The 24,140-nt window shown below is 45.1% G+C and overlaps 1 protein-coding gene and 2 long non-coding RNA genes across 4 annotated transcripts in view; 1 reads left to right on the top strand and 2 right to left on the bottom strand.

The window, feature by feature from the left end:
• LOC123503762 (formin-like protein 7) overlaps positions 1–8,375 on the bottom strand; it is a 10,613-nt gene extending 2,238 nt beyond the window's left edge. The window contains exons 1-6 of the mRNA XM_045253764.1: positions 8,312–8,375; positions 7,940–8,131; positions 7,139–7,527; positions 6,135–6,240; positions 5,782–5,985; positions 5,364–5,542 (exon numbers count right to left, since the gene is read on the bottom strand). Coding sequence (XP_045109699.1) covers positions 5,364–5,542; positions 5,782–5,985; positions 6,135–6,240; positions 7,139–7,527; positions 7,940–8,131; positions 8,312–8,375 — 1,134 coding nt within the window. The remainder of the gene's footprint in view (positions 1–5,363; positions 5,543–5,781; positions 5,986–6,134; positions 6,241–7,138; positions 7,528–7,939; positions 8,132–8,311) is intronic.
• A 3,678-nt stretch (positions 8,376–12,053) lies between these two features.
• LOC123503517 lies at positions 12,054–14,672 on the top strand. Of its 2 annotated transcripts, none has more exons than XR_006674501.1 (2): positions 12,054–12,422; positions 13,882–14,672. It is a non-coding gene; the product is annotated as an uncharacterized LOC123503517 (long non-coding RNA). The 2 variants fall into 2 exon arrangements; XR_006674502.1 differs by having other exon boundaries at positions 12,060–12,422; positions 13,810–14,672.
• LOC123503522 lies at positions 12,685–15,401 on the bottom strand. Its single transcript, XR_006674508.1, has 2 exons — positions 14,913–15,401; positions 12,685–13,224 (listed from the first exon to the last, which is right to left on the bottom strand). It is a non-coding gene; the product is annotated as an uncharacterized LOC123503522 (long non-coding RNA).
• Between the last annotated feature and the right edge of the window lie 8,739 nt (positions 15,402–24,140).

Raw genomic sequence — 24,140 nt, 5'->3', positions numbered from 1 at the left:
TACAATCTATTTCTCTACAATATTTACAGGACTTAAAAATAGATAATATACAAGATGGTCAGCATGTAAATGGAGCACTATTCGTTTCACTTCACTAGCACTATTCACGCACTGCACTACACTGAGTGTCACGTCACAAAGAGTGTCAGAGGAGTTGGCAGTGTCTGTCTCCACTTATGTGCCATCAGTTTGACACTGTGTGTGTTCATCTCCTGGACGTGAGGCACCGCGGCCGTGAACAAGTTCCACATCCTGGAGACGCGTCCTGCGAAGGTGCGTTGATGCTGACACCCGTGGGATCGCGGCACCTCTACGGCGTCACCACCATTGAGCACCGTTCTCGTGCTCCGTGCGGTGACTCTTAGAGGATGACGCAGCCCTGCCAGATGTGGCACTCTTTGCACCTGTGCCTTATGGAACACTACGATCGCCGCCACGTCTCTGCGGTGTTCCAGTGAATCAAGGGGACGCTCAGGCTCTGGGTGAGGTGGTAGTGCAGCATCTACTAGCCGTATGGCGCGGCGTTGGATGCTGTCCAGTCTCCTTCTGTGTGTGGCGGCACAGGACATCCAGGAGAGAGCTGCGTATTCAAGGTGGGGCCGCACCTGTGCCTTGTACAGCAGCAGTCTCCCTTCCTGTCGAGGAAACTGGCGATCCTTCTGAGAGCGGAGATCCTGTGAGAGGCTTTCTTGGCAATGGTTTTGACATGCCTGTCAAACCTCAGCCCTCGATCCACCTCCACTCCAAGTATCTTGACGTCATCTTGGAGTGAGAGCAGCAGCGCCAAAAGACAACTTTCCTGCCATTGCTGCCATGGCGGCTGGGGACCGAGAGACAACCATTGCTTGTGTCTTCTCCGGCGCGAATGTCACTTGCCATCGAGCACCCCACTCCTTTATCACTCGTAGCTGCTGATTGATGGCCTCAGCAGCCCGCCCACTGTCCTGGCGTGGATAGGTATAGGAGAGGGTGCAGTCATCAGCATAGGCCATGACTCCTGGCAGTAGCTGGAGAAGATCATCCACGTAGATATTCCACAGGAGTGGGCCAAGAATTGAACCCTGTGGCACTGATGCCTCCACAGGCAGGGACTCAGATGTTTGCCCGTTGACAACCACCTTGAGGCTTCTGTCCTGCAGGTAATTTCCCAAGAGTCGTAGCAAGCCACCCTGGATGCCTTTAGCACGAAGCTTTTCTAGTAATCCGTTGTGCCATACTTTATCAAAAGCTCCTGCTATGTCCAAAGCAACCACTATAGTGTCCTTGCCGTCGTCGAGGGCGTCCTGCCAATGCCTGGTGAGAAGCATCATTAGGTCGGAGGTTGACCTTCCAGGTCTGAACCCAAACTGTTGGTCTGAGAGGAGGGCATTGTCCTTGAGATGTCTACACACCACCTCTGCCACGACCCTCTCAAACACTTTACCCACCACTGACAACAGGGATATGGGTCTGTAGTTTTTTGGGTCCGTCCTGGAGCTTTTTTTGTGTATGGGAACTACTCGAGCCTCCTTCCACACTGAAGGCCAGACGTTTTCCCGTACACAAGTTGTGAAGACTTGGGTGAGAGGGGCAGCCAGTTCCTGGGAGCATCGCTTCAGCAGGTGCGGGCTGATGTCATCAGGGCCGGTGGCTTTCTGTGTGTCCAGCCCCGCAATAATCGCTTCACCTGCTGATGCGTCACCTCCACCATGGTGACAGTCTTCTCACATTGCTGGACCAGCTGAGGCGGTGGCTGCTGTGGATTCCCGACCTTCATTTTCCAGCAAACAAGGAAGCCAGCAACTGTGCCCTCTCCTTACTGCTGGTGGCGACAGTACCGTCCTGCTTGCTGAGGGAGGGATGGATTCTTGGTGGCCAGTTCCTTGTTTGTCCTTAACAAGAGACCACCAAGTTTTGTTTCCTACGCCAGTGCCACACAGTTTCCGGCGCAGGCTTTCCTCCCACTTTTTAAGGCCCACTTGCTGGTTACCACCATCCTCCTGCATGCAGCCCTGTGCAGGTCCTTGTTGCGCCGAGTCGGGTTCCTCTTGTAGCGGAGCCAGGCAGCATACTTTGCCTCGGCAGCAACACGGCAACGGTAGCCAAACCATGGCTGATCCGTCGATCTGGTGGTGTATTCCTGTGTGGGACGTGGCGTCTCTGGAGGGCGAGAAGGTGAGAGGTGAGTGCAAGTGCTTCACTCTCTGCTCCTCCCTGTAGCAAAGTGGCCCATGGGGTGTGGGTCAGGTCGCGGCGCAGGAAGCCCAGTCTGCTTTGTTCCACAGCCAGATGGTGCGGGTGGTGGCCTCGTCCTGAGCCACGCCCACTTCCAGCTGTGTCAGTACAGCGTGATGGTCAGAGCTGCCCACGAGCCCCAGCTGATGACACTGAAGCTTGTCTTCCTGGTAGTCTGAGATGACAGGGTCTAATGTCCCTCCTCGTTCATGTGTGGGGAAGGTGACATGATCTGTCAGACCCTGCACCTCCAGGAGATTCTCGTAGGCGTCTCTTTCCAGGTGGTGATTGAGATCCCCCACAATCAGCACGTGGCTGCAGCTGTGTGCCATCATCAGGTTGTCTAAGGTCTCAGTCAGGTACAAGAGTGAGTCAGGCCCTTGTCGCGGGGGGCGATACAGGGCACACAGCAGGAGGGCTGAGCGGTCTGCCAGCATTACTCGGAAGTACATCATCTCCATCATTGGAGGCGTGTCTATGTCGAGTAGCTGGGCCTGCATTCCTTCCTTGAAGCAGACAGCCACTCCACCTCCTGTTCGCTCCTGTCGGTCCCTCCTCACCCAGTGGGTGAAGCCCTGCATCCTGCCATACGTGGGCTCCACCTCACTGTTCAGCCATGTCTCGGTCACCACAACAACGTCTGCATTGTGTCGTTGCACACAGTTGTGGTATAAGTCTGCAAGGTTAGTCCGGAGACCACGGACGTTGCTAGAGACGACCTTTAGTGTGCGGCGGGGGCAAGCTGGCTGTACCATGGTGAGGGATGGTAGTGAGCGAGGCCTGCTAGTCCGAGGTGGTGGTTAGGGTCCGCGGCCGACTGCTGGTACTGGTGAAGAGGAGTGGTCCACTGCCGCCCCTGGTGCTGATTCCAGATACCAGGCTGAGGAAGGAGTGGGCGAGGTTGTGGCAAGGACTGAAATGAAGTGAGGGGGTGGGCGGGCTGAGGCGCTGCAGGTGGGAAGGGTGTGGCTGTGTATCTTTCCACCGTAAGAAGCCGCTGTAGGAGACGCTCCTGACGTAAATCGTCAGTTCTGGCGTGGCAAGTAGCAGAAGTGTGTCCTTTCCGTGAGCAGTACTCACACACTTTTGCCTTGGCTCGCTTTTGTGTCTGCTTGGTGGCCTGGTGAGTCCTCAGTCCTTCGCTGGACACCCTCCTCGCGTCCTGCTGCACTTCCTCTTAGATTTCTTTTTCTCCAATCTCCTGAAGTGGTCTGAGGAGAGGTTCGTGGGCGAACAGAGGCACCGCGATCTACTCCGTTCGCTGTGTTTATGGAGGAAGAGTCCCTGCTGCTCTCTCTCTCTCTCTCTCTCTCTCTCTCTCTCTCTCTCTCTCTCTCTCTCTCTCTCTCTCTCTCTCTCTCTCTCTCTCTCTCATTCTTCTTCTCTCTCTCTCTCTCTCTCTCTCTCTCTCTCTCTCTCTCTCTCTCTCTCTCTCTCTCTCTCTCTCTCTCTCTCATTTGTGGAGTAAATCCTACACCATGTCGAAATTCTCCTCTATAAAACCATTGTGCTCCTTTACAACCTGACAAGTGGTTCCTGTACTGCTATTCTTTGGTTATTCAGGTTTTCAGATTGGATGAACTCGGTGGCATTGCATTGAAATGGAGCGTTGTTTACTTGAGTCTTGTTGATTGTTTGGCATTGTAATAAGCAAACATCGAATGCTGCTAGGAATGTGACGTCACGGCCAGATGTTATGTCATTTTGTGGAATCTCTGTTTTAATATATGTCTGAATATAAGTGTGAATATGAGTGTTGGAAACGTAAAACTCTATTTCTGCTTTTTTATTCTGAGGACTAACATTTGTATGTTGTCAAAATAGTTCACTAGATTTGCTTTTTTTTTTCTTTTACTTATTTTTGCACTTCTTATAACAGATGATAGCTTTCTCAATGGTGCTTAAGTGTGAGTACCGGTCTGCTGTCTCTCACCAAGCAACTCTCAGTCAATAGCACATCCCCTCACCATCACCACGATGCTCACAACAAAAGGCCCATATTTAGATACGCCTTGCTCTCTCACCACAGCTATTCTCCAAGACCACAAGGATGATTAGTCTAGTTATGATGAGTGTTTCTCCTGTTAACAACGCAGAAATCGTTTTAATTTGTCAAAAGAAAAGTGAAACACCATTAACAACCGTGTCACTTCAACTACAGCCTTTTGAAGGTAGTGGGGATTTGGAAACAAATGTTTCAAAATATCTCCTGGCTGATCCAACCTCCGCGCCACGTTGTGTCTCTTAGAGTACCTGCAGCCACGCTAAAACAGTTCCAGGAGGTGAAAGACGTGTATTTTTTCCCCACAGTAAGGAAACTAGCCAAGGGAAAAAAATTTATAATATTGGTAATGAATGAATAAATAGATGAATAGAAACGGAAATAAAACTCAGTAATATCGCTATTCCTAGCCTATCCCTGCCATGTGTGTGTGTGTGTGTGTGTGTGTGTGTGTGTGTGTGTGTGTGTGTGTGTGTGTGTGTGTGTGTGTGTGTGTGTGTGTGTGTGTGTGTGTGTGTGTGTGTGTGTGTGTGTGTGTGTGTGTGTGTGTGTGTGTGTGTGTGTGTGTGTGTGTGTGTGTGTGTGTGTGTGTGTGTGTGTGTGTGTGTGTGTGTGTGTGTGTGTGTGTGTGTGTGTGTGTGTGTGTGTGTGTGTGTGTGTGTGTGTGTGTGTGTGTGTGTGTGTGTGTGTGTGTGTGTGTGTGTGTGTGTGTGTGTGTGTGTGTGTGTGTGTGTGTGTGTGTGTGTGTGTGTGTGTGTGTGTGTGTGTGTATGCTCTTGGTTTAACACCAGTAACATTGTGCCCAGTTCTTCTATCTGGGAGCTGAGTTGGTCATGCCCTGCTGTAGCCACACTCGCCCGTAACAGTCCACTCGCCATACAATATAAAGGAAGAAAATTTAAAATAGTAAAGAAAACTTGAGAAACATTTGACCATTAGAACACTGGATGTGTGCGCACTGCACACCCTTTGTCTCCTCCACTCTTCCTTCCCTCGCCGCCACCTCTTTTCTTGCATTCCCTGACACACCCGCCAAGTAAATGAGAAATCGGATTAAAAATTCCCAAAAGAGTTAAAAAGTGTAAGTTTAAGAAAAAGTTTTCCTGCATGACACAGAGGAGCTCGGCAGTCAGGCGACGCGTGTCACCTTAACACGGGCCGACCTAGAGCCTGGCGCCGGGGCCAGAGCCGGAACCTTGGCGGGCACGTCGTGCAAACAGAGCAACCAACTACAGACCGGGAAGCGCAAGGTGGAAGTACTTCCCATGCTCTGCTCCCACGAATGAAGCAGTGCGACACTGGTGCAGGGTCCTCGCAGGTGGAGATCTCAAAAGAGTGAAGGGAACAATCCCTTTCGAAGGGAGACAGATGGGGCAGGTGGGGCACATCCAGTGGAGAGAGAGGACTCAAACTCCTCTGGTGGGGCAGGTGGAGGCCCTCCAGTGGATAAGGAGGACTCAAACTCCTCTGGTGGAGAAATGAAGCCCCTCCAGTTGGAGAGAGACGTCCCAAACTCCTCTGGTGTGGAAGGTAGAGCCCCTCCAGTGGAGAGAGACGCGTCAGACTCCTCTGGTGGGGCAGGTGGAGCTCCTCCAGTGGAGAGGACTCAAACTCCTCTGGTGGGGCAGGTGGAGCCCTTCCAGTGGAGAGAGCCGTCCCAAATTCCTCTGGTGAGGCTGGTGGTGCCCCTCCAGTGGTGAGAGACGTCCCAAACTCCTCTGGTGTGGAAGGTAGAGCCCCTCCAGTGGAGAAAGACGCGTCAGACTCCTCTGGTGGGACAGGTGGAGCTCCTCCAGTGGAGAGAGAGAACTCAAACTCCTCTGGTGGGGCAGGTGGAGCCCTTCCAGTGGAGAAAGCCGTCCCAAATTCCTCTGGTGGGGCTGGTGGGGCCCCTCCAGTGGTCAGAGACGTCCCAAACTCCTCTGGTAGGGCAGGTGAAGCCCCTTAACTGGAGACAGGCGTCCCAAGCTCCTAAGGTGGGGCAGGTGGGGCTCCTCCAGTGGTGAGAGGCGTCCTAAACTCCTCTGGTGGGGCAGGTGGAGCCCCTCCAGTGGAGAGAGGCATCCCAAACTCCTCTGGTGGGGCAGGTGGAGCCCTTCCAGTGGAGAGAAGCGTCCCAAACTCTTCTGGCGGGGCAGGTGGAGCCCCTCCAGTGGAGAGAGGCGTCCCAAACTCCTCTGGTGGGGCAGGTGGAGCCCTTCCAGTGGAGAGAAGCGTCCCAAACTCCTCTGGTGGGACAGGTGGAGCCCTTCCAGTGGAGAGAGGCGTCCCAAACTCCTCTGGTGGGGCAGATGGAGCCCCTCCAGTGGAAAGAGGCGTCCCAAACTCCTCTGGTGGGGCAGGTGGAGCCCTCCAGTGGAGAGAGACGCGTCTGACTCCTCTGATGGGGCAGGTTTTGGCCCCTCCAGTGGAGAGAGAGGATTCAAACTCTTCTTTCTGGTGAGGCAGGTGGAGCCCCTCCAGTGGAGAGAGGCGTCCCAAACTCCTCTGGTTGGGCAGGTGGAGCCCCTCCAGTGGAGAGAAACGTCCCAATCTCCTCTGGTGGTGCAGGTGGCGCACCTCCAGTGGAGAGAGGCGTCCGAAACTCCTCTGGTGGGGCATGTGGACCCCTTTCAGTGGAGAGAAAGGACTGAAACTCCTCCGGTGGGGCAGGTAGAGCCCTCCAGTGGAGAGAGGCGTCCCAACCTCCTTTGGCGGGGCAGATGAAGTCCCTCCAGTGGAGAGAAACGTTCCAAACTCCTCTGGTGGGGCAGGTGGAGCCCCTGCAGTGGAGAGAGGCGAGGCGTCACAAACTCCCCTGGTGGGACAGGTGGGGCACCTCCAGTGGAGAGAGAGAGACGTCCCAAATTCCTCTGGTATGGCAGGTGGAGCCCTTCCAGTGGAGAGAGGCGTCCCAAACTCCTCTGGCGGAGCAGGTGGAGCCCCTCCGGTGGAGAGAGGCGTCTCAAACTCCTCTGGTGGGGCAGGTGGAGCCCCTCCGGTGGAGAGAGGCGTCTCAAACTTCTCTGGTGGGGCAGGTGGAGCTTCTCCGGTGGAGAGAGGCGTCTCAAACTCCTCTCGTGGGGCAGTTGAAGCCCCTCCGGTGGAGAGAGACGTTCCAAACTCCTCTGGTGGGACAGGTGGAGCCCCTTCAGTGGAGAGAGAAGACTGAAACTCCTCTGGTGGGGCAGGTAGAGCCCCTCTTTTGGAGAGAGAAGTGCCAAACTCCTCTGGTCGTGCAGGTGGAGCCCCTCCAGTTAAGAGAGACGTCCCAAACTTCTCTGGTGGGGTAGGTGGGGCCCTTCCAGTGGAGAGAGACGTACCACACTTCTCTGGTGGGGCGAGATGGAGCCCCTCCAGTGGAGAGATGCGTTAGACTCCTCAGAGTAGAAAAAGCTGTATCAAACCCCTTTGATGGGGTGCCATGCTTTGGGGACGTATGTATTGAACCTTCTGGAGAGTTGGCGGAGTTCCTTCAGTGAGGTAAGATATATTTGAACTTCTTTGATGCCATCGGTGCTTCACTTTGTGAGGGGAGAGATACATTTCGTCCGTCTGATGGGCTGTAGAGCCCCTTCATGTAGGTATACTGGACCTTTCCTGTAATGAGAGAGACAGTTACACTGAGCCCTATGGAAGGGAAGATTTATTGAATCCCTCTGATAGGTTCGTGGATTTACTTCATATTAAGCCCCTGTGATGGGTTGGCGGAACCCTTAAGTGAGGAAGGCTATAGTGAACCACGGGTTTCTGTGACTATGAGCAGACCAGCCACCACTGAGTGGACGAGCGACCCACTGAATGATGAAGGACTGTCACTGCCAGTAATGGTGTTGTTGGACCTCACTAGTGCGTTGTTCAGCAGAAACAGAGACAGAGAAGCCCGCTGACGTTGTATGGGCGCCGTTAGTTGAGAAGGTGGCACTGGACTGCACACTGCAGAAAACGGCTATAGATTCCGTTGATAAATGTCTGTTCCTGGATGAAGCAACAGGCAGCGAGCCTCATGGATGGCGTGGACGGGCCAGAAGGGAAGTTCCGCCTCCTTGTCTGGTACTTTACTGAAGAAGTGACACAATCTGCCTAAGTGTCAGTGCCTGTGTATTTCTCCCTCACCATGGAAATGTGTTTGGTTGCTGCTTTGGTCAGAGGAAGACTTGCAGGACACTGATGTCTCCATTATGTGCGCTGCTCCAGAGACTCACGAGCTGAGCCTCAGGGACACTGCTGCTGCCACACTGCGCTGCTGCACTGCTTGGTGCACGTCACTGTGGCGAGGGGAATCACGACAAAGGCTGCTGGTCTTGCCTCGCTGAAGTTCTTTTCTTTCTTTAATCTTAATCAGTTACTTGCAATGCATGTTTACCTGTGATGCTGTTATCCATTAGGATAGTGACCGTGTTGGCTTATGTATTATAAATAGTGCACCCATAAGTGACACCAATTATTCACAATCAGTGTTTAGAGCGACGCTCTTGTAGACTCCTGCCTTCAAAGGAGTGAGGCTGGTGTTCCATGTAGGTGTTCCGTGGTTACCTGACGATGGCTGCAATAATGGAGGTGTGTGTGTGTGTGTGTGTGTGTGTGTGTGTGTCTTTTGTGTGTGTGTTTTTATTTATACCATGTGGGCTTTTCATAGGAATTTATGGGCTAAAGGGGATAATTTTTGGTGTACCTTCTATCTCAAAGCTCACCCGCTAGGAAACAATTGTCTCAAGTGAGGAAGCACAACCTACACTCAGACTGTGGTAAGGATTCGAACACGTGCGCTTGGAGACCTCTCGGACCCCAAAGCACGCATGGTTCCACTGTACCACGGTTATAAGCCTCTCACTCAAACTTCATTCAGCTTACTTAGCCCCTTCCCGGAGGCAGTTTGATGAGTGTACTACCAAATAAGAACTTTTTCCACATAAAGGCTGTATCGACTTCCATCCGTACGTCTATATATAGTTTCCGGCAAATGGGCATTCCAGATTGACATCTATGTATAGAGTCTGTCGCAAAACTAAACAAACAGTTGAATCTTTATACAAAAGTTATTAGTGTTTGATTGGTAATAATGTATGTCAATATATGAAGGTTTGGAGTTACTTGGATGTAATTTCTTTCACTTTTCTTTCTATTTTTCACGTACACATTTTGAACACTTTCTTTTTTAGGCAGCGCTGCTGGTGTGTGGTGCAGTTCTTTCTCCTTGACATGATGGAATGATAAGAAAAAATGTGAACAACTGTGAATTTATTAGATGTTTTTGTAAGACGCTTTGGCGACCCTCAGAAATAACCTCGCGACCCTAATTAGTGTCACGACTCTGGAGCTGGGAACCACTGGCTTGAGGGAACAGTATCTCTCTCTCTCTCTCTCTCTCTCTCTACTATGATTAATGAAAGATGTAAATATTGATAGATTACACGAAACTGTAGCTAGTGAATTAAATAATATCGATCTTTGGATTAAATCAAATAACTTAAAACTTAATATTAATAAAACAAATTACATATTCTTTCAAAATAGATCCATAAAGCATGTCTTTCCTACTGTATTGTTAAATGGTGAAAGTTTACCCAAGTCCACACTACCAAATTTCTAGGTGTTACTGTTAATGAAAATTTAAATTGGAAAATGCATATTAATAACATTTGATTGAAGCTCTCAAAATAATTGGAATTTTGTATAGAATTCGCCATAATTTAACTGAGGAAGCTAAAATGAGTGTATATTATACTCTTTTTATCCACATATTACATATTGTGTCTCGTTATGGGCGAGCACTTGGCCTTCATTCTTGAATAAATTGACCATTTCACAAAATAAATTCTTCCGATGTATTTCCGATGTATTTCCGATGTATTTTCTTATGTTTGTTCACCTTGCCACACACACACACACACACACACACACACACACACACACACACACACACACACACACACACACACACACGCAGATCCGAAGAGTGAAATAAAGCCAAGACACAAACGCGACAAAGGTGAAACAGGAGTAGACCAAACACCAGATTACGGCGCCTCTTGAGAAATGGAGGTGAGGGACGATGTGCGAAAAATAGCGTGTTGTCGATGAGAGGACGAGAAGAACACTGTCACCTTGAGACTTGTTGTCGGTCCCTACAGAGCCCCCGAGAGTGAAAGACAGGAGGAGAGGAATAGGGCAAGAGGGAAAAGGATGAAAGACCCAGCAAAATATAGAAGGGCGGATAAGGAAAAGAGAGAGAGAAGGAGATGAACTGAGAATAAGGATGTAAAAGAGAGAAGACGATAGACGCGGTAAAGAAAAGAAGGAAGGAGAAGGATAGATGAGGAAGATAGGGAAGGATAGGGACGGAAAAAAAGAAAAAGGAAGTAGAGACGAGGCTAAGAATGTTATAAGGAGAGAGAGGTTGAAAACGATATGATCAAAAAATGAAGGAAGGTCAGGACTTAGAATAAGGAGCCAGAAGGAGAATTAACAAGAATCAAATGAAAGGAGGAGACTATTGGATTGGAATGGGAAAAACAGAGTGAAACTTAGAATAAAGATAAGGAAAAGAAAGAAAGATGGAGGCTGGAAAGGACTGGAATGCAAGAATAAGAAAACGAGAATAAGAAATGACAGGCTAAGGATGAGGACATAAACAAACAAAACTGGAACAATATAAGTGAAGAATAGAGGGAATAAGATACGAGAAAGAAAATATATGGCAGATGTAAGAAGCAGGAAATACAGCGATGAAAGATGAGGGAGGAGCATTGTGGGAGATAAGGATCAGACGCAAGGAGGAGGAGGAGGAGGAGGAGGAGGTGGAAAGGTCGAGATGAATATGAGGAGGAGGAACCAGAAGGGAAAGGTTAGTTAGAGAGAAGGATGGCGGGAGAAGCCAGCCAGATGTGGCAATCTCATCTACTTGTTTGACTAATGTTCAGATTCTCAAACGTTTCAGTTTCTGATCAGGACTTCTCTTAACAGGATAGTTTGAAAGTTACCTCGTGGGAGTTTGAAGGATATTTCATGATCCTAGTGATAGTTTAGCAAGGATTCTGCATCGTGAGACTTTACGTCAATGGCATTTGAAAATAGTTCTGACTTCTTAGTAAGTATTCATAAAATAACTTTTTTCTGATCAAAACATTAAAAAATTATAAAGATTATCTGTTGATCCTTTTAATGATGATTTTCCAAGATGTGATGAGGAATCCTTGTTACTTCACCACTAGAGTCACGAACACAACCAATGACTTCCTCACATGATGCAGGTCATTGTTAAACTACGACTACAATCAGGAAAACATACTTCAAAACCAACGCAAGATGCAGAATCCTTGTTAAATCAAGACTAAATCACAAAATGACTTCCAAACTTTCCAGCAACTTTCATTAGTGTACAGACTTCCTAACATACATGTTGACACACCCAAACTTTCCAGCAACTTCCATTAGTGTACAGGGTTCCTAACATACATATTGACACACCCAAACTTTCCAGCAACTTCCATTGCTGTACAGGCTTCCTAACATACATATTGACACCCAAACGACGCCAACCATTTACCAAGACGACTCTCAATTAGTGATTCCTTCTCGGCATCCTCGACACACACACACACACACACACACGTGTGTGTGTTGGTTAAGCACTATTACTACTATTACTATTTCTAGTACTACTACCACTACCACTATAACTACCACTACCACTACTACTACTACTACTACTATTACTACTACCACTACCTCTATAACTACCACTACCACTAACCACCACCAGCACCACCACAACTACAACTTGGTAGGTGTATACCATACCATGCTACACAGCCAGTACCCTGTTACCACACAACACATACAGACAGGGTGCACGCAGAGTTGCCACTCCTTGTTTTTTCCTACTAGATCTAGTATTTTTATCTTCGACCTTGTAGTCTTGTAGTTTTTTCCTAAAAATCCAACAAATCTTGTAGTTTTCATTCAAAGGAAAAAAATGCGATAATGTTTCATGTTTTTTACTTACTAATTACGTCTACCTAAGTATACCCTTATATGAATCTCATACTCCTCGTTTTTTCTAATGAAGAACAGTGAGACGCGTCTCGTTCGCGTTCAGTAGTCAGTACGGGAGTCCATCGTAGCAAGTACCGGGCGAGAGCTGAACTGGGTTCTTATTCCAACTTCCCTCAGTTTGGTGAAGATCGTGGTCTTAAACAGGCATAGTGATAAGTGACAACAATGAGTGAGTCTCCTACAGCAAGCTCCAGTGGAGATAAAACTCCGCCGAAAAAGAAACAGAAGTTGTGGTACAGCCAGTCATTTAATCAGGACTGGTTAACTGACCCTGAATTAAAAGACTGGATCAAGCCAGACCCCAAAGATAAGAATGTTGTTCATTGTGTAGTCTGTGAATCCAAGCTAAAGAATCCTAACAAAGCTGGTTTGTTAAGCCACAAAGTTACCTCAAAGCATATAAAAAAAACTAGGAATCAAAGAAAAGTGTGTGAATATTCAGCATTTCTTAAAGAAATCAGTGGAAGACCCGAAAGATAAAGTTAACAATGCAGAATTATTGTTGTGTGGATATATGGCAGAACATGGAATAGCATTTTCCCAGGCAGACCATTTGGTTGAGTTAATGAAAAAGATGTTTCCTGACTGTGAAACTGCCAAGAAAATGACTATGAAAAAAACAAAAGCCTCATATGTCATTAGCGTGGGAATAACGGGAAGAAGTTACGGAGATCTAGTTGTTTTTCGGTCAATCTAGTCTTTTTTGGAGGGACAATCTTGTGTTTTCTGAAATTCTAGAGTGGCAACACTGGGTGCACGTCCAGTGAGTTAAGGTCCTGTACTTTGCGATGTGATAGTTCAAGTCATTCTGAGTGGAAAGTACTCTATACACATGTCATTCTGAGTGGAAAGTACTCTATACACATAAGTTGAGTTTTGCTTCACTTTGCGAGAAATTAACGTGGAGAGTGCTGTGCGATGTGCTCCACCAGAGGGCTGGCCGCCACACCACCTCACCACTCCGCGACGTACTGGACAGGGTTCCCACAAGTAGAAGAAAGCATTACCTTAGATGTTGCCGATTTTTACTCTAGATTTCACCAAATTACCTTACATCTGTTGGACCATATCCCTGAAAATTACCTTAGTTTTTTCATATATATATATATATATATATATATATATATATATATATATATATATATATATATATATATATATATATATATATATATATATATATATATATATATATATATATATATATATATATATATATATATATATATATATATATATATATATATATATATATATATATATATATATATATATATATATATATATATATATATATATATATATATATATATATATATATATATATATATATATATATATATATATATATATATATATATATATATATATATATATATATATATATATATATATATATATATATATATATATATATATATATATATATATATATATATATATATATATATATATATATATATATATATATATATATATATATATATATATATATATATATATATATATATATATATATATATATATATATATATATATATATAAGTGTTTTTGAGGCGCATCACAGAGCAAGGGACTTGGATGGATACAGGCTACTCCTGTTGACTAAGCAGTAATGTGTCCTCCAGCCAGGCACAGCTCTGGGCCTTGAAGTGTGACCCTGAGCTCATCCAAAATGAGCGGAGCAACGTGTGTTTCTTCAGGGACAGCAGAGGGGCACTTGGAGCACTGACGAGTGGGCAGCCAGCACATGCACACGGTGTGAGCGAGTGCACAAAACTTATTACAAGGATCGGAGAGGAGAGAAACTTGACATTGATTTGGGTACCATCCCATGTTGGTGTGTTAGGTCATGAAAAAGCTGACCACTTAGCACAAAATGGAACAGAAAGAGATCAAACTGTAGAACAAGCTTGTCACAAATAGATAAGAAAATGACAAATATACATGTTGAGCAAGAACAAGGTGCAATTCTACATAAAGGCGAAGTGAGCTAGTGAAACAATGAAACACTACACCAAAGCACAAAGTGGCGCCAATTTCACATCTGGAAAATATGGAGTCAGCTGGAAAGACAGCGTGTGTGCCGGACTGAGCTTTGGATACAAACATTACTGGGAACTGGGCGTGTCATGTGAGGCTCCGGCCAGGAGGAGTGTCGCCCATGCTGTGAGCCTGACGCCCACTCCGTGCTGCAGTGCCCCGAGCTGGCATGTGCCACAAATAATGCCATCCACACCACATATGGATGTTTAACAATGGGAACATTACACAACTGCTATTGCTATTCAAAACAAATACATCAAACAACTTATACGCTACATTGAAAACAAGTTATATATGTGTATATGCATAGAATAGCTAAGTATTCTGCACTAACATTACTTATATATTGTAAATATATATTATATAATTATTATTACACTTGTTTTTGTTCCTTACATTATTATCATTATTATTACATAAGAACACTAAGTTTAAGCTTGGGATGGCGGATACATAGGCAGTGTCCTGTCATCCCTTGGAAAAGTATTCACCTTTATTTTGTACCATTTACTAACCTCAACAAACCTATCCAATCAAACCAAATCTCTCTCTCTCTCTCTCTCTCTCTCTCTCTCTCTCTCTCTCTCTCTCTCTGGAAGGATGAAAGACTCACAGAGCAACACTGTGGTGAGGAACAACACCATTCACCCCACGCTGAACTCTGCATGTCTGGCTGGAAGGATGAAAGCCTCACAGAGCAACACTGTGGTGAGGAACAACACCATTCACCCCACGCTGAACTCTGCATGTCTGGCTGGAAGGATGAAAGCCTCACAGAGCAACACTGTGGTGAGGAACAACACCATTCACCCCACGCTGAACTCTGCATGTCTGGCTGGAAGGATGAAAGCCTCACAGAGCAACACTGTGGTGAGGAACAACACTATGGTCAGGAGTGACGCGTGTGGGTATTGGGACCAGAAAAGAGCTTGCTGGGGTGAACTTGTATATATTGGTCAGTGTTACTGTTCAATGATGCAACAGAAGTGGTGTTTGTAATTTGTGAAGGAAGCTTATTCCAGATATCAACAATTCTGTTCGACTCCTTAAGTACACGAACATGTTAGACCATGTATCTATCTACTCATCCGTCTGTCTGTCTGTCTGTCTGTTGGGATTGCGAGGTGCCGGAGAGGTGTGTATGTCAGTCTGTCTGTCTGTCTAATTGCTTGTGTCTGTCTGTCTGCCTGTCAGTGAAATCATACGGGTGTTTGTGGGTATTTCTAAATTATGAACATGGAAAATGACTTTTGAGAACCCTTACCTATCTGAATCTATTGATCTAAATTGTTTCTGTTTGTTTGTCTTTGATATTGTACATGTTTTTGAGCGTGTGTTCAATAATATACAGAAAAAACACTTTTGAGGACTATTATCTACCTAAATACTTGTTTCTGTATGCTTGTCAATGAAAATATACGTGTGTGTGTGTGTGTGTGTGTGTTTCACTACTACACAGGAAGACACACTGGTGCCCACCCTTACTTATCTCACCACTCGTTTGTGAATGCTTGTCTATCACTTACACGATTTGCTGAGGGTGTTTTCACTCTAACACAGGAAAATCCCTCTAGCGGACCCGGTTGCTGATGTGAGAAGCCTTGCAAACAGCTGTGGTGAGAGTGACGCCTTTCAGAACACCGGCCAAGACGTAACAAGGGTAATGGAGCACCCTCACTAACCTGATGCTTCTCACACGCAGGAACTGTAACAAAGGAAACGGACAAACTACAAAACTCAGGAAACAACAAAAACACAAACTGTAAAACTGCCATAACAACAAAGGAACAAAAACACTACAAAACACAAGAAAACACTACAAAACTCCACATAACTTTAGAAAACACGAGAAAAAATACAATGGGGTTTTAATGGAGGTGAGATTCAGTGTGTGTGTGTGTGTGTGTGTGTGTGTGTGTGTGTGTGTGTGTGTGTGTGTGTGTGTGTGTGTGAACTGAGCGCAAGAATTATGTAAAGGAGGGTGGCCCAGGCCAGGTCAGAGGGCTGCCCAAGGGAGGGAGGAGGGGAGGTGGTCCAGGCCAGGCCAGAGGGCTGCCCAAAGGGAGGGGAGGAGGAGGGTGGTCCAGGCCAGGCCAGAGGGCTGCCCCAGGGAGGGAGGAGGGAGGGTGGCCAGGCCAGGCCAGAGGGATGCCCAAGGGAGGGAGGAGGAAGGGTGGCCAGGCCAGGCCAGAGGGCTGCCCAAGGGAGGGAGGAGGAGGGTGGCCCAGGCCTGGCCAGAGGGCTGCCCAAGGGAGGGAGGAGGAGGGTGGTCCAGGCCAGGCCAGAGGGCTGCCCAAGGGCCAGGCCCCAGAGGGCTGGAGGGAGGGAGGAGGAGGGTCCAGGCCAGGCCAGAGGGCTGCCCAAGGGAGGGAGGAGGAGGGTGGCCCAGGCCAGGCCAGAGGGCTGCCCCAAGGGAGGAGGAGGAGGGTGGCCAGGCCAGGCCAGAGGGCTGCCCAAAGGGAGAGGGGCCCAAGGGAGGAGGAGGAGGGTGGTCCAGGCCAGGCCAGAGGGCTGCCCAAGGGAGGGAGGAGGCCAGGGAGGGTGCCCCAGGCCAGGCCAGAGGGCTGCCCCAAGGGAGGGAGGAGGAGGGTGGCCAGGCCAGGCCAGAGGGCTGCCCCAAGGGAGGGAGGAGGAGGGTGGCCCAGGCCAGGCCAGAGGGCTGCCCAAGGGAGGGAGGAGGAGGGTGGTCCAGGCCAGGCCAGAGGGCTGCCCCAAGGGAGGGAGGAGGAGGGTGGCCAGGCCAGGCCAGGCCAGAGGGCTGCCCCAAGGGAGGGAGGAGGAGGGTGGCCCAGGCCAGGCCAGAGGGCTGCCCCAAGGGAGGGAGGAGGAGGGTGGCCCAGGCCAGGCCAGAGGGCTGCCCCAAGGGAGGGAGGAGGAGGGTGGCCCAGGCCAGGCCAGAGGGCTGCCCCAAGGGAGGGAGGAGGAGGGTGGCCAGGCCAGGCCAGAGGGCTGCCCCAAGGGAGGGAGGAGGGAGGGTGGCCAGGCCAGGCCAGAGGGCTGCCCCAAGGGAGGGAGGAGGAGGGTGGCCAGGCCAGGCCAGAGGGCTGCCCCAAGGGAGGGAGGAGGAGGGTGGTCCAGGCCAGGCCAGAGGGCTGCCCCAAGGGAGGGAGGAGGAGGGTGGCCAGGCCAGGCCAGAGGGCTGCCCAAGGGAGGGAGGAGGAGAGGTGGCCAGGCCAGGCCAGAGGGCTGCCCCAAGGGAGGGAGGAGGGAGAGGTGGCCAGGCCAGGCCAGAGGGCTGCCCCAAGGAGGAAGTGAAGGAGAGCAATGCAGAATGGTCTCTCCCTTGGTACAATAACTTTTGATTGTACCATGGTCTCTCCCACCTGTCACTCTCTGTGGCATGCAAACAGACACCGAGGTTCAACAAGGAAAAGACAGAAGGAAATCTGATTGGAAAACATGAAGGTCAAGGAAATCTGATTGGAAAACATGAAGGTCAAGGAAATCTGATTGGAAAAATGAAGGTCAAGGAAATCTGATTGGAAAACCTGAAGCTGGAGGGAATATTTGTGATATTCTAGTACATACACTCAAGATATGTGGCTTCCATGACAACCTTTCATCAATGATTACTCCCAAAAATTTTATATGACTTACTCTGTTTATTACATTATCTTCTATCTTAATATCTATGTTATCTAAATCAATATTTGTGCGACTTGATACCATGTAAAATGTTTTAGACACATTAATTGTCAGTTGATTGCTTTTTAGCCAATTTGATAACTTTATCAATTCACTATTGAGTGTAATTATCATTTCATTGATATTTTGTCCTTGAATGAATATTGTGGTATCGTCAGCAAACAACAAAAATTTGAATTTTGAACTAATAAGTACCATATCGTTTATATATATTAAAAATAGCAATGGTCCCAGAATTGACCCCTGTGGAACCCCATAGCGGACTTGTTTAAAAGAAGATGAATCATTATTGTATACTGTTTATTGGTTTCTGAAACTCAAATAGCTTCTCAAAAAATCATTTGCTTTCCCCTGTGAACACCATTATTATTTAATTTTGTAGCAAAATATTGTGCGATACAGTGTCAAAGCTTTACTTAAATCACAAAGAACTGTGATTTGAAACTGCTTATTATCTAATGTTTTATAGATGTTTTGAGTAAGTTCATGTATAGCCAATTCGGTAGAATATTTTGGCCTGAACCCATACTGACACTGCGTTAATAATGAAAATTTGGTGAAGTAATCACTTAGCCTTATGGCAAAAAGTTTTTCTATGATTTTACTAAAACTTGATAGAATTGAAACAGGCCTGTAATTTGCATGATTAGATTTATCCCCTTTTTTGTGTATGGGAATAATTTGGGCTATTTGTAATTTTTTTTGGAAAACATCCTTCCCTAAAACACTTATTTACAATGAGGTTTAGAATTGGAGATATTTCATCGCTGCATTCCTGAATAACTTTTATATCAATATCATCAAAACCAGGAGATGTTATTTTGATATATTTTATAACTTGGGAAATTTCTTTTTCTGAGGTTGGCTTTAGAAAAAAAATGAAAAAGGTACAGGATATGGTAAAAAAAAGACTCAAAAGGATCAATAGCTGGTCAGATGTCTGAGGCTAATTTACTAGCAACACTGGTGAAATAATTATTAAATTCCTCAGCGATATCTTTATTATTTGAGATTTGTCTATTTTGGAAGCTTACAGATGATGGCAAATTTTCAAGATTCTTTCCCAATATAGAATTAATAGTTTTCCAAGTCTTTTTAGAATCACCTGATTCATGATTTATTTTCGACTTCAAGTAATTTTCCTTGGCTGTTCTAATTATTGTAGTTAACATGTTTCTATAATTCATAAATTGTTTGCCATAGGTTAGTGGCCACTTTGCATACAATTTCTGTAATTTGTTTCGATGCTTTATTGATTTTTTTTTATTCCTGGTGTTATATAAGGCTTTCCATAATGTTTCTCTTTGATAGCAAATTATTTTATTGGGAAGCGATTATTATAAAAGCTTAAAAATTTCTCCATAAGTCAAAAATCTTATCAGCCCCTTCAGTATTTTCAAGTTCTGTGATCCAGTTATGCTGTTTTAAATAATCTTTGAAAGATTTAATTTTATCATCACCATATTTTCTTTTTGTTAGGTGTACATAAGACGAATTATTATGAGTGGGTATTGAAAATAAACTGAACACAGGGAAATGGTCACTTAATGACGTGTATAAGATACCACTTTTCATATAATTTTTCATGTTATTTGTCCAAACATGATCAATTAATGTTGCAGATTTATTAGTGACTCTTGTTGGTTTTATATTTGTTTGAAAAAAACTATACGAGTAGAATAAGTTTGTGTAATTGATGACATTGTCATTCTTATTTAGTAAATTAATGTTATAATCACCGATTATATGACAATCAGACTTAAAACCGGATAATAATTCTAAGGTACTTTCCATAGTTTGAATAAAATCACTAAAATGATGAATTAGGTGGTCTGTAGATAATGCAATCGACCCAACGCTGCTCGCAAGGACCATATTTTTTTCTTCTGTCTACCCTTGGCAGTCGTTTTGTCTCTGCGATCCTCGAACTTACGATGGAACTTCTACTAATTACTCTACTAATTAATTAGACTAATTAATTGAGAGAGAGAGAGAGAGAGAGAGAGAGAGAGAGAGAGAGAGAGAGAGAGAGAGAGAGAGAGAGAGAGAGAGTCTTCTTGTGGTAGTTGTCCTTAAGCAGGGGTAGCATGGATACACCTGAGTCCATTATGAACGTGTATTTAATAGTATCACAAGACACAACAGGTATAGCCGAGCAAACGAGAGGCTGAGGCGTACGTGTCACCTGAAGCGGCTGCGAGCGAGAACTGAGGGGAAGACGTGACGTCACCTCAAGCCAGCCAAACTGATTCTATAAATAGAATGTTTTCCAGAAAACGGAGCACGGGCAGTACATAAAGGACATACTAACATATTCTTCCAGGTGACTGTTTCTCTTACCTGCCTTACTTTTGTTTTACCGTCTTCGTGGTCTTTTTTCCTTCATTTTACACCTTTACTTCCTTTATGTAATAGGAATATTTATATTATTATCATTATTACCATCAGTCACTTTGTATTTATTCTATTCTTTTCTTTCTAGACAGTCGTGGGTTAAGGGCTATGGGAATAGTGAATTGACAATAAAATTTACTAGTATCAGCGAAAGTAGAATAGGAAAACAGTAGTGAATATGATAATGAGCGTGGGATCGGACAGACATCCAAGTGTAGGTTCGAATCCCGCCATGTGCCATTCCGAAACTTTTTCATTTTTCGAGTGGTTTCAAGTTACCTACAGGTCATCATGGTACCAAAGTTCTAGGTGGAGGTGTAATTGCCTTACACCAAAGATGCGCTTGGGTGGTGACATGGGCCCCAATATGGGTACCACTATAAATAAAATTGCCAGCTCCGCTAATGGGTGGAAGCTGGACAGCGCTTCCTAAACTCTTCAAGTATACCTACAGGCGCTATAGGCTATATCATAAGAAAAAAAGTATAGATAGTAGTAGTGTAGTCTTATTCCATATCAAAAAAAGAATGATTGTAAACTCTCTCTCTCTCTCTCTCTCTCTCTCTCTCTCTCTCTCTCTCTCTCTCTCTCTCTCTCTCTCTCTCTCTCTCTCTCTCTCTCTTTCTCAGCCTCTTAACCCTTCCCTTCATTGCCCCCAGTGTCACGAGGGGACAGGCAATACACAAGCTATAATGGGGAATGTTTTGTTTATGACACATGCAGTAACATTGCAGTGGGCGGTGGCGGCCCTGCAACACACGCATGCACGCACCATCTTAGTAATAGTAGACTTCAAGGAGACCGACTGACTGAATGAAGCTTAGAGAACTAGAGCTACCATGCCTCAATGACTACGCCTAACTATGAACTATTTCTACAAACGTTTTAATAGAAATAGTAATGGCTTTTGATTTCAGTACACCATTGGCTGCTACTTGCTAGGTTTGTGCTTAGATTAAGACTAAGACGACTGTTCATCGCCGTCTCTCGCTTCCCTCCTCGCCACTGTTCTCACAAATAAACTTAACCACAGATAACAGTAGATCTGGATTTGACACGAAAATCGCCGAGCTGCGGTAACGTACCCAAAGCCGGAGAACGGACCTTAAATTTCAAACCTCGAAATCTCAGTTCCTAGCCAACATGAACCTATGAAAATCACTGTGAAGCAAGCTAACTGTGTTTAATTCAATGCCTGAAAGCGATATCTAAATCCATACAACCGTGTCATTGTACCGCTCAGTTATACGAGTCAAACTCGAGAATTTATATAGTACCAGGTGGATGTTTAAATACAACTTTAAGCTTACAGCTGTATTTCAAACACAAAATGCAAATTTTGCATCACTTATAAATTATTTTACATGATTTTGGCTGTCCACTTGCTCATCTCTTCTTCACACCTGTGAGTTCACGCCTCTTGTCATCACTCTGTGACCGTGTGTTACTTCCTGTGGCGACACCAGGTTTGCGCTTGGCGTGGACATCACTGTTGGTGTCTTACTATCCCACCCCTTATATATGTCAGATGTTGCACTAGCGTACTCTAAATCATTTCATAAACAAAATGCAACTTTTTTCTTTTTTTTTAGGAAGACTATTTACAAAGCGCGGAGACGGGCTTTATTTTTTTTACATCATTAACGCGAAGAAATATATCGCAGTAGTTACTATCAGTCACTGCCTAGGCATTGTTTCCTACCATTCTAGTCACTATTAATCATTCATCGGTTTGTTGCAGTCACGTTAGTAATCAGGTGAGTTTAACACTTAACAGCACTCCACAGTACACTTCCACGTCACAGTGATGTCAATAACATGTCACTGTTCTTCACCAGTGTCACTATCTTTTCCCAAACTGACTATCTATATGGCACCAGATGTCATAACTGCAGTCATTGCCACCAGTTGCACGCGTCTCGGATTACGTCCCAGTTACAGCCTCTCACTCTGCCATTTTGTGTGACCTCTCATTATATTTCACTGTAGTGTTTCACATAGTACGCCTCAAGTCACCACTAGCAGTTCTTCTCCACTGTACCACTGACTTATTACTCCGCATACAACACTCAGCGTCGCCCTACACACGTCACGGTTGGATACACCACTCACAATGTTAAATCTGTGTGCATTACACCACTCACAATGTTCACTCCTTATTCACCTCACTGTACTTCATTACTCACTGCACAGTGACATCACCAGCGACTGCATCACACACGCGCATAATAACATTTTCATGTGAGCCTCGACACAAGCTTTTCACACTTTCACTGTAAATCCATTGTTGGACAAAACTCTTTCAACATCATTCACATTTCACTGTCTCATTGTCTCCACAGATATGTCAAAATGCCTGAACATGCACGTAACAATTATAACCCCTCACTCTTGGCTGCAGAGGTATCCCTAGCACGACTGACTTGAACCGAGTGACTTGAGTGACTGTCCGTTGGCTAAACCGTAGGGATGGCAGTTTTGGTCCGAGTAGTACTCGGTTTACTCGGTTTTGGATTTGACTGAGTACTACTCGGTTTACTCGGTTTTCATAATTCAATTACATGTTCAATTTATGCGTTGAAAATGTAATACAAGCCTTCAAACTAAGGAGTAAAGATAAATAACCCCTTTTGACATATTTCACTTCCTTAAACAAATAGTGTGTTTTCCCTGCAATTCTGAGTTTTGTTACATAAAACGCTGGAATACACCAAAATAACCCTTTTGACATATTTCTCTACTTTAGACAAATAGTGTGTTTTGCCTGCAATTCTGAGTTTTGTTACATAAAACGCTGGAATACACCAAAATAACCCCTTTTTCACATATTTCACTTCCTTAGACAAATAGTGTGTTTTGCCTGCAATTCTGAGTTTTGTTGCATAAAACGCTGGAATACACCAAAATAATCCATTTTTTACATATTTCAGTTCCTTAGACAAATAGTGTGTTTCCGTAGCATTTCTGTGTTTTGGTGGAAAACAGCTAAAAACTTATAAAATTACACGTTTTTCTTAATTTTACTTTGGATTCTCTATACTAGCTTGTTTTCATCAATTTTATCGTTTTGAAGCAAAATAATGTAAAATGACGAATAAACACAATTTTCAATCGAGATAGTTTTTTTCATAAAACACCTTAAAAACACATGAATAGGACGTTTAAACAAATATAGTGTTTTGCCTGCATTTCTGAGTTTGGTGCATAAAACGCTAGAATACACTAAAATAACTCATTTTTGACATATTTCACTTCCTTAGACATATATTGTTTTTTGCCTGCATTTCTGAGTTTTGGTTCATAAAACGCTGGAATACATCAAAATAACCCCTTTTTGACATATTTCACTTCCTTAAACAAATAGTGTGTTTTCCCTGCAATTCTGAGTTTTGTTACTTAAAACGCTGGAATACACCAAAATAACCCCTTTTGACATATTTCACTACCTTAGACAAATAGTGTGTTTTGCCTGCAATTCTGAGTTTTGTTACATAAAACGCTGGAATACACCAAAATAACCCCTTTTTCACATATTTCAATTCCTTAGACAAATAGTGTGTTTTGCCTGCAATTCTGAGTTTTGTTGCATAAAACGCTGGAATACACCAAAATAACCCATTTTTTACATATTTCAGTTCCTTAGACAAATAGTGTGTTTCCGTAGCATTTCTGTGTTTTGGTGGAAAACAGCTAAAAACTTATAAAATTACACGTTTTTCTTAATTTTACTTTGGATTCTCTATACTAGCTTGTTTTCATCAATTTTATCGTTTTGAAGCAAAATAATGTAAAATGACGAATA

Source organism: Portunus trituberculatus, chromosome 14 (genome assembly GCF_017591435.1).
Source record: "Portunus trituberculatus isolate SZX2019 chromosome 14, ASM1759143v1, whole genome shotgun sequence".
In the NCBI taxonomy this organism is placed as follows: domain Eukaryota; kingdom Metazoa; phylum Arthropoda; class Malacostraca; order Decapoda; family Portunidae; genus Portunus; species Portunus trituberculatus.
Note: the sequence above shows the minus strand (reverse complement) of the source record. Positions and strands in the feature narration are given on the sequence as shown.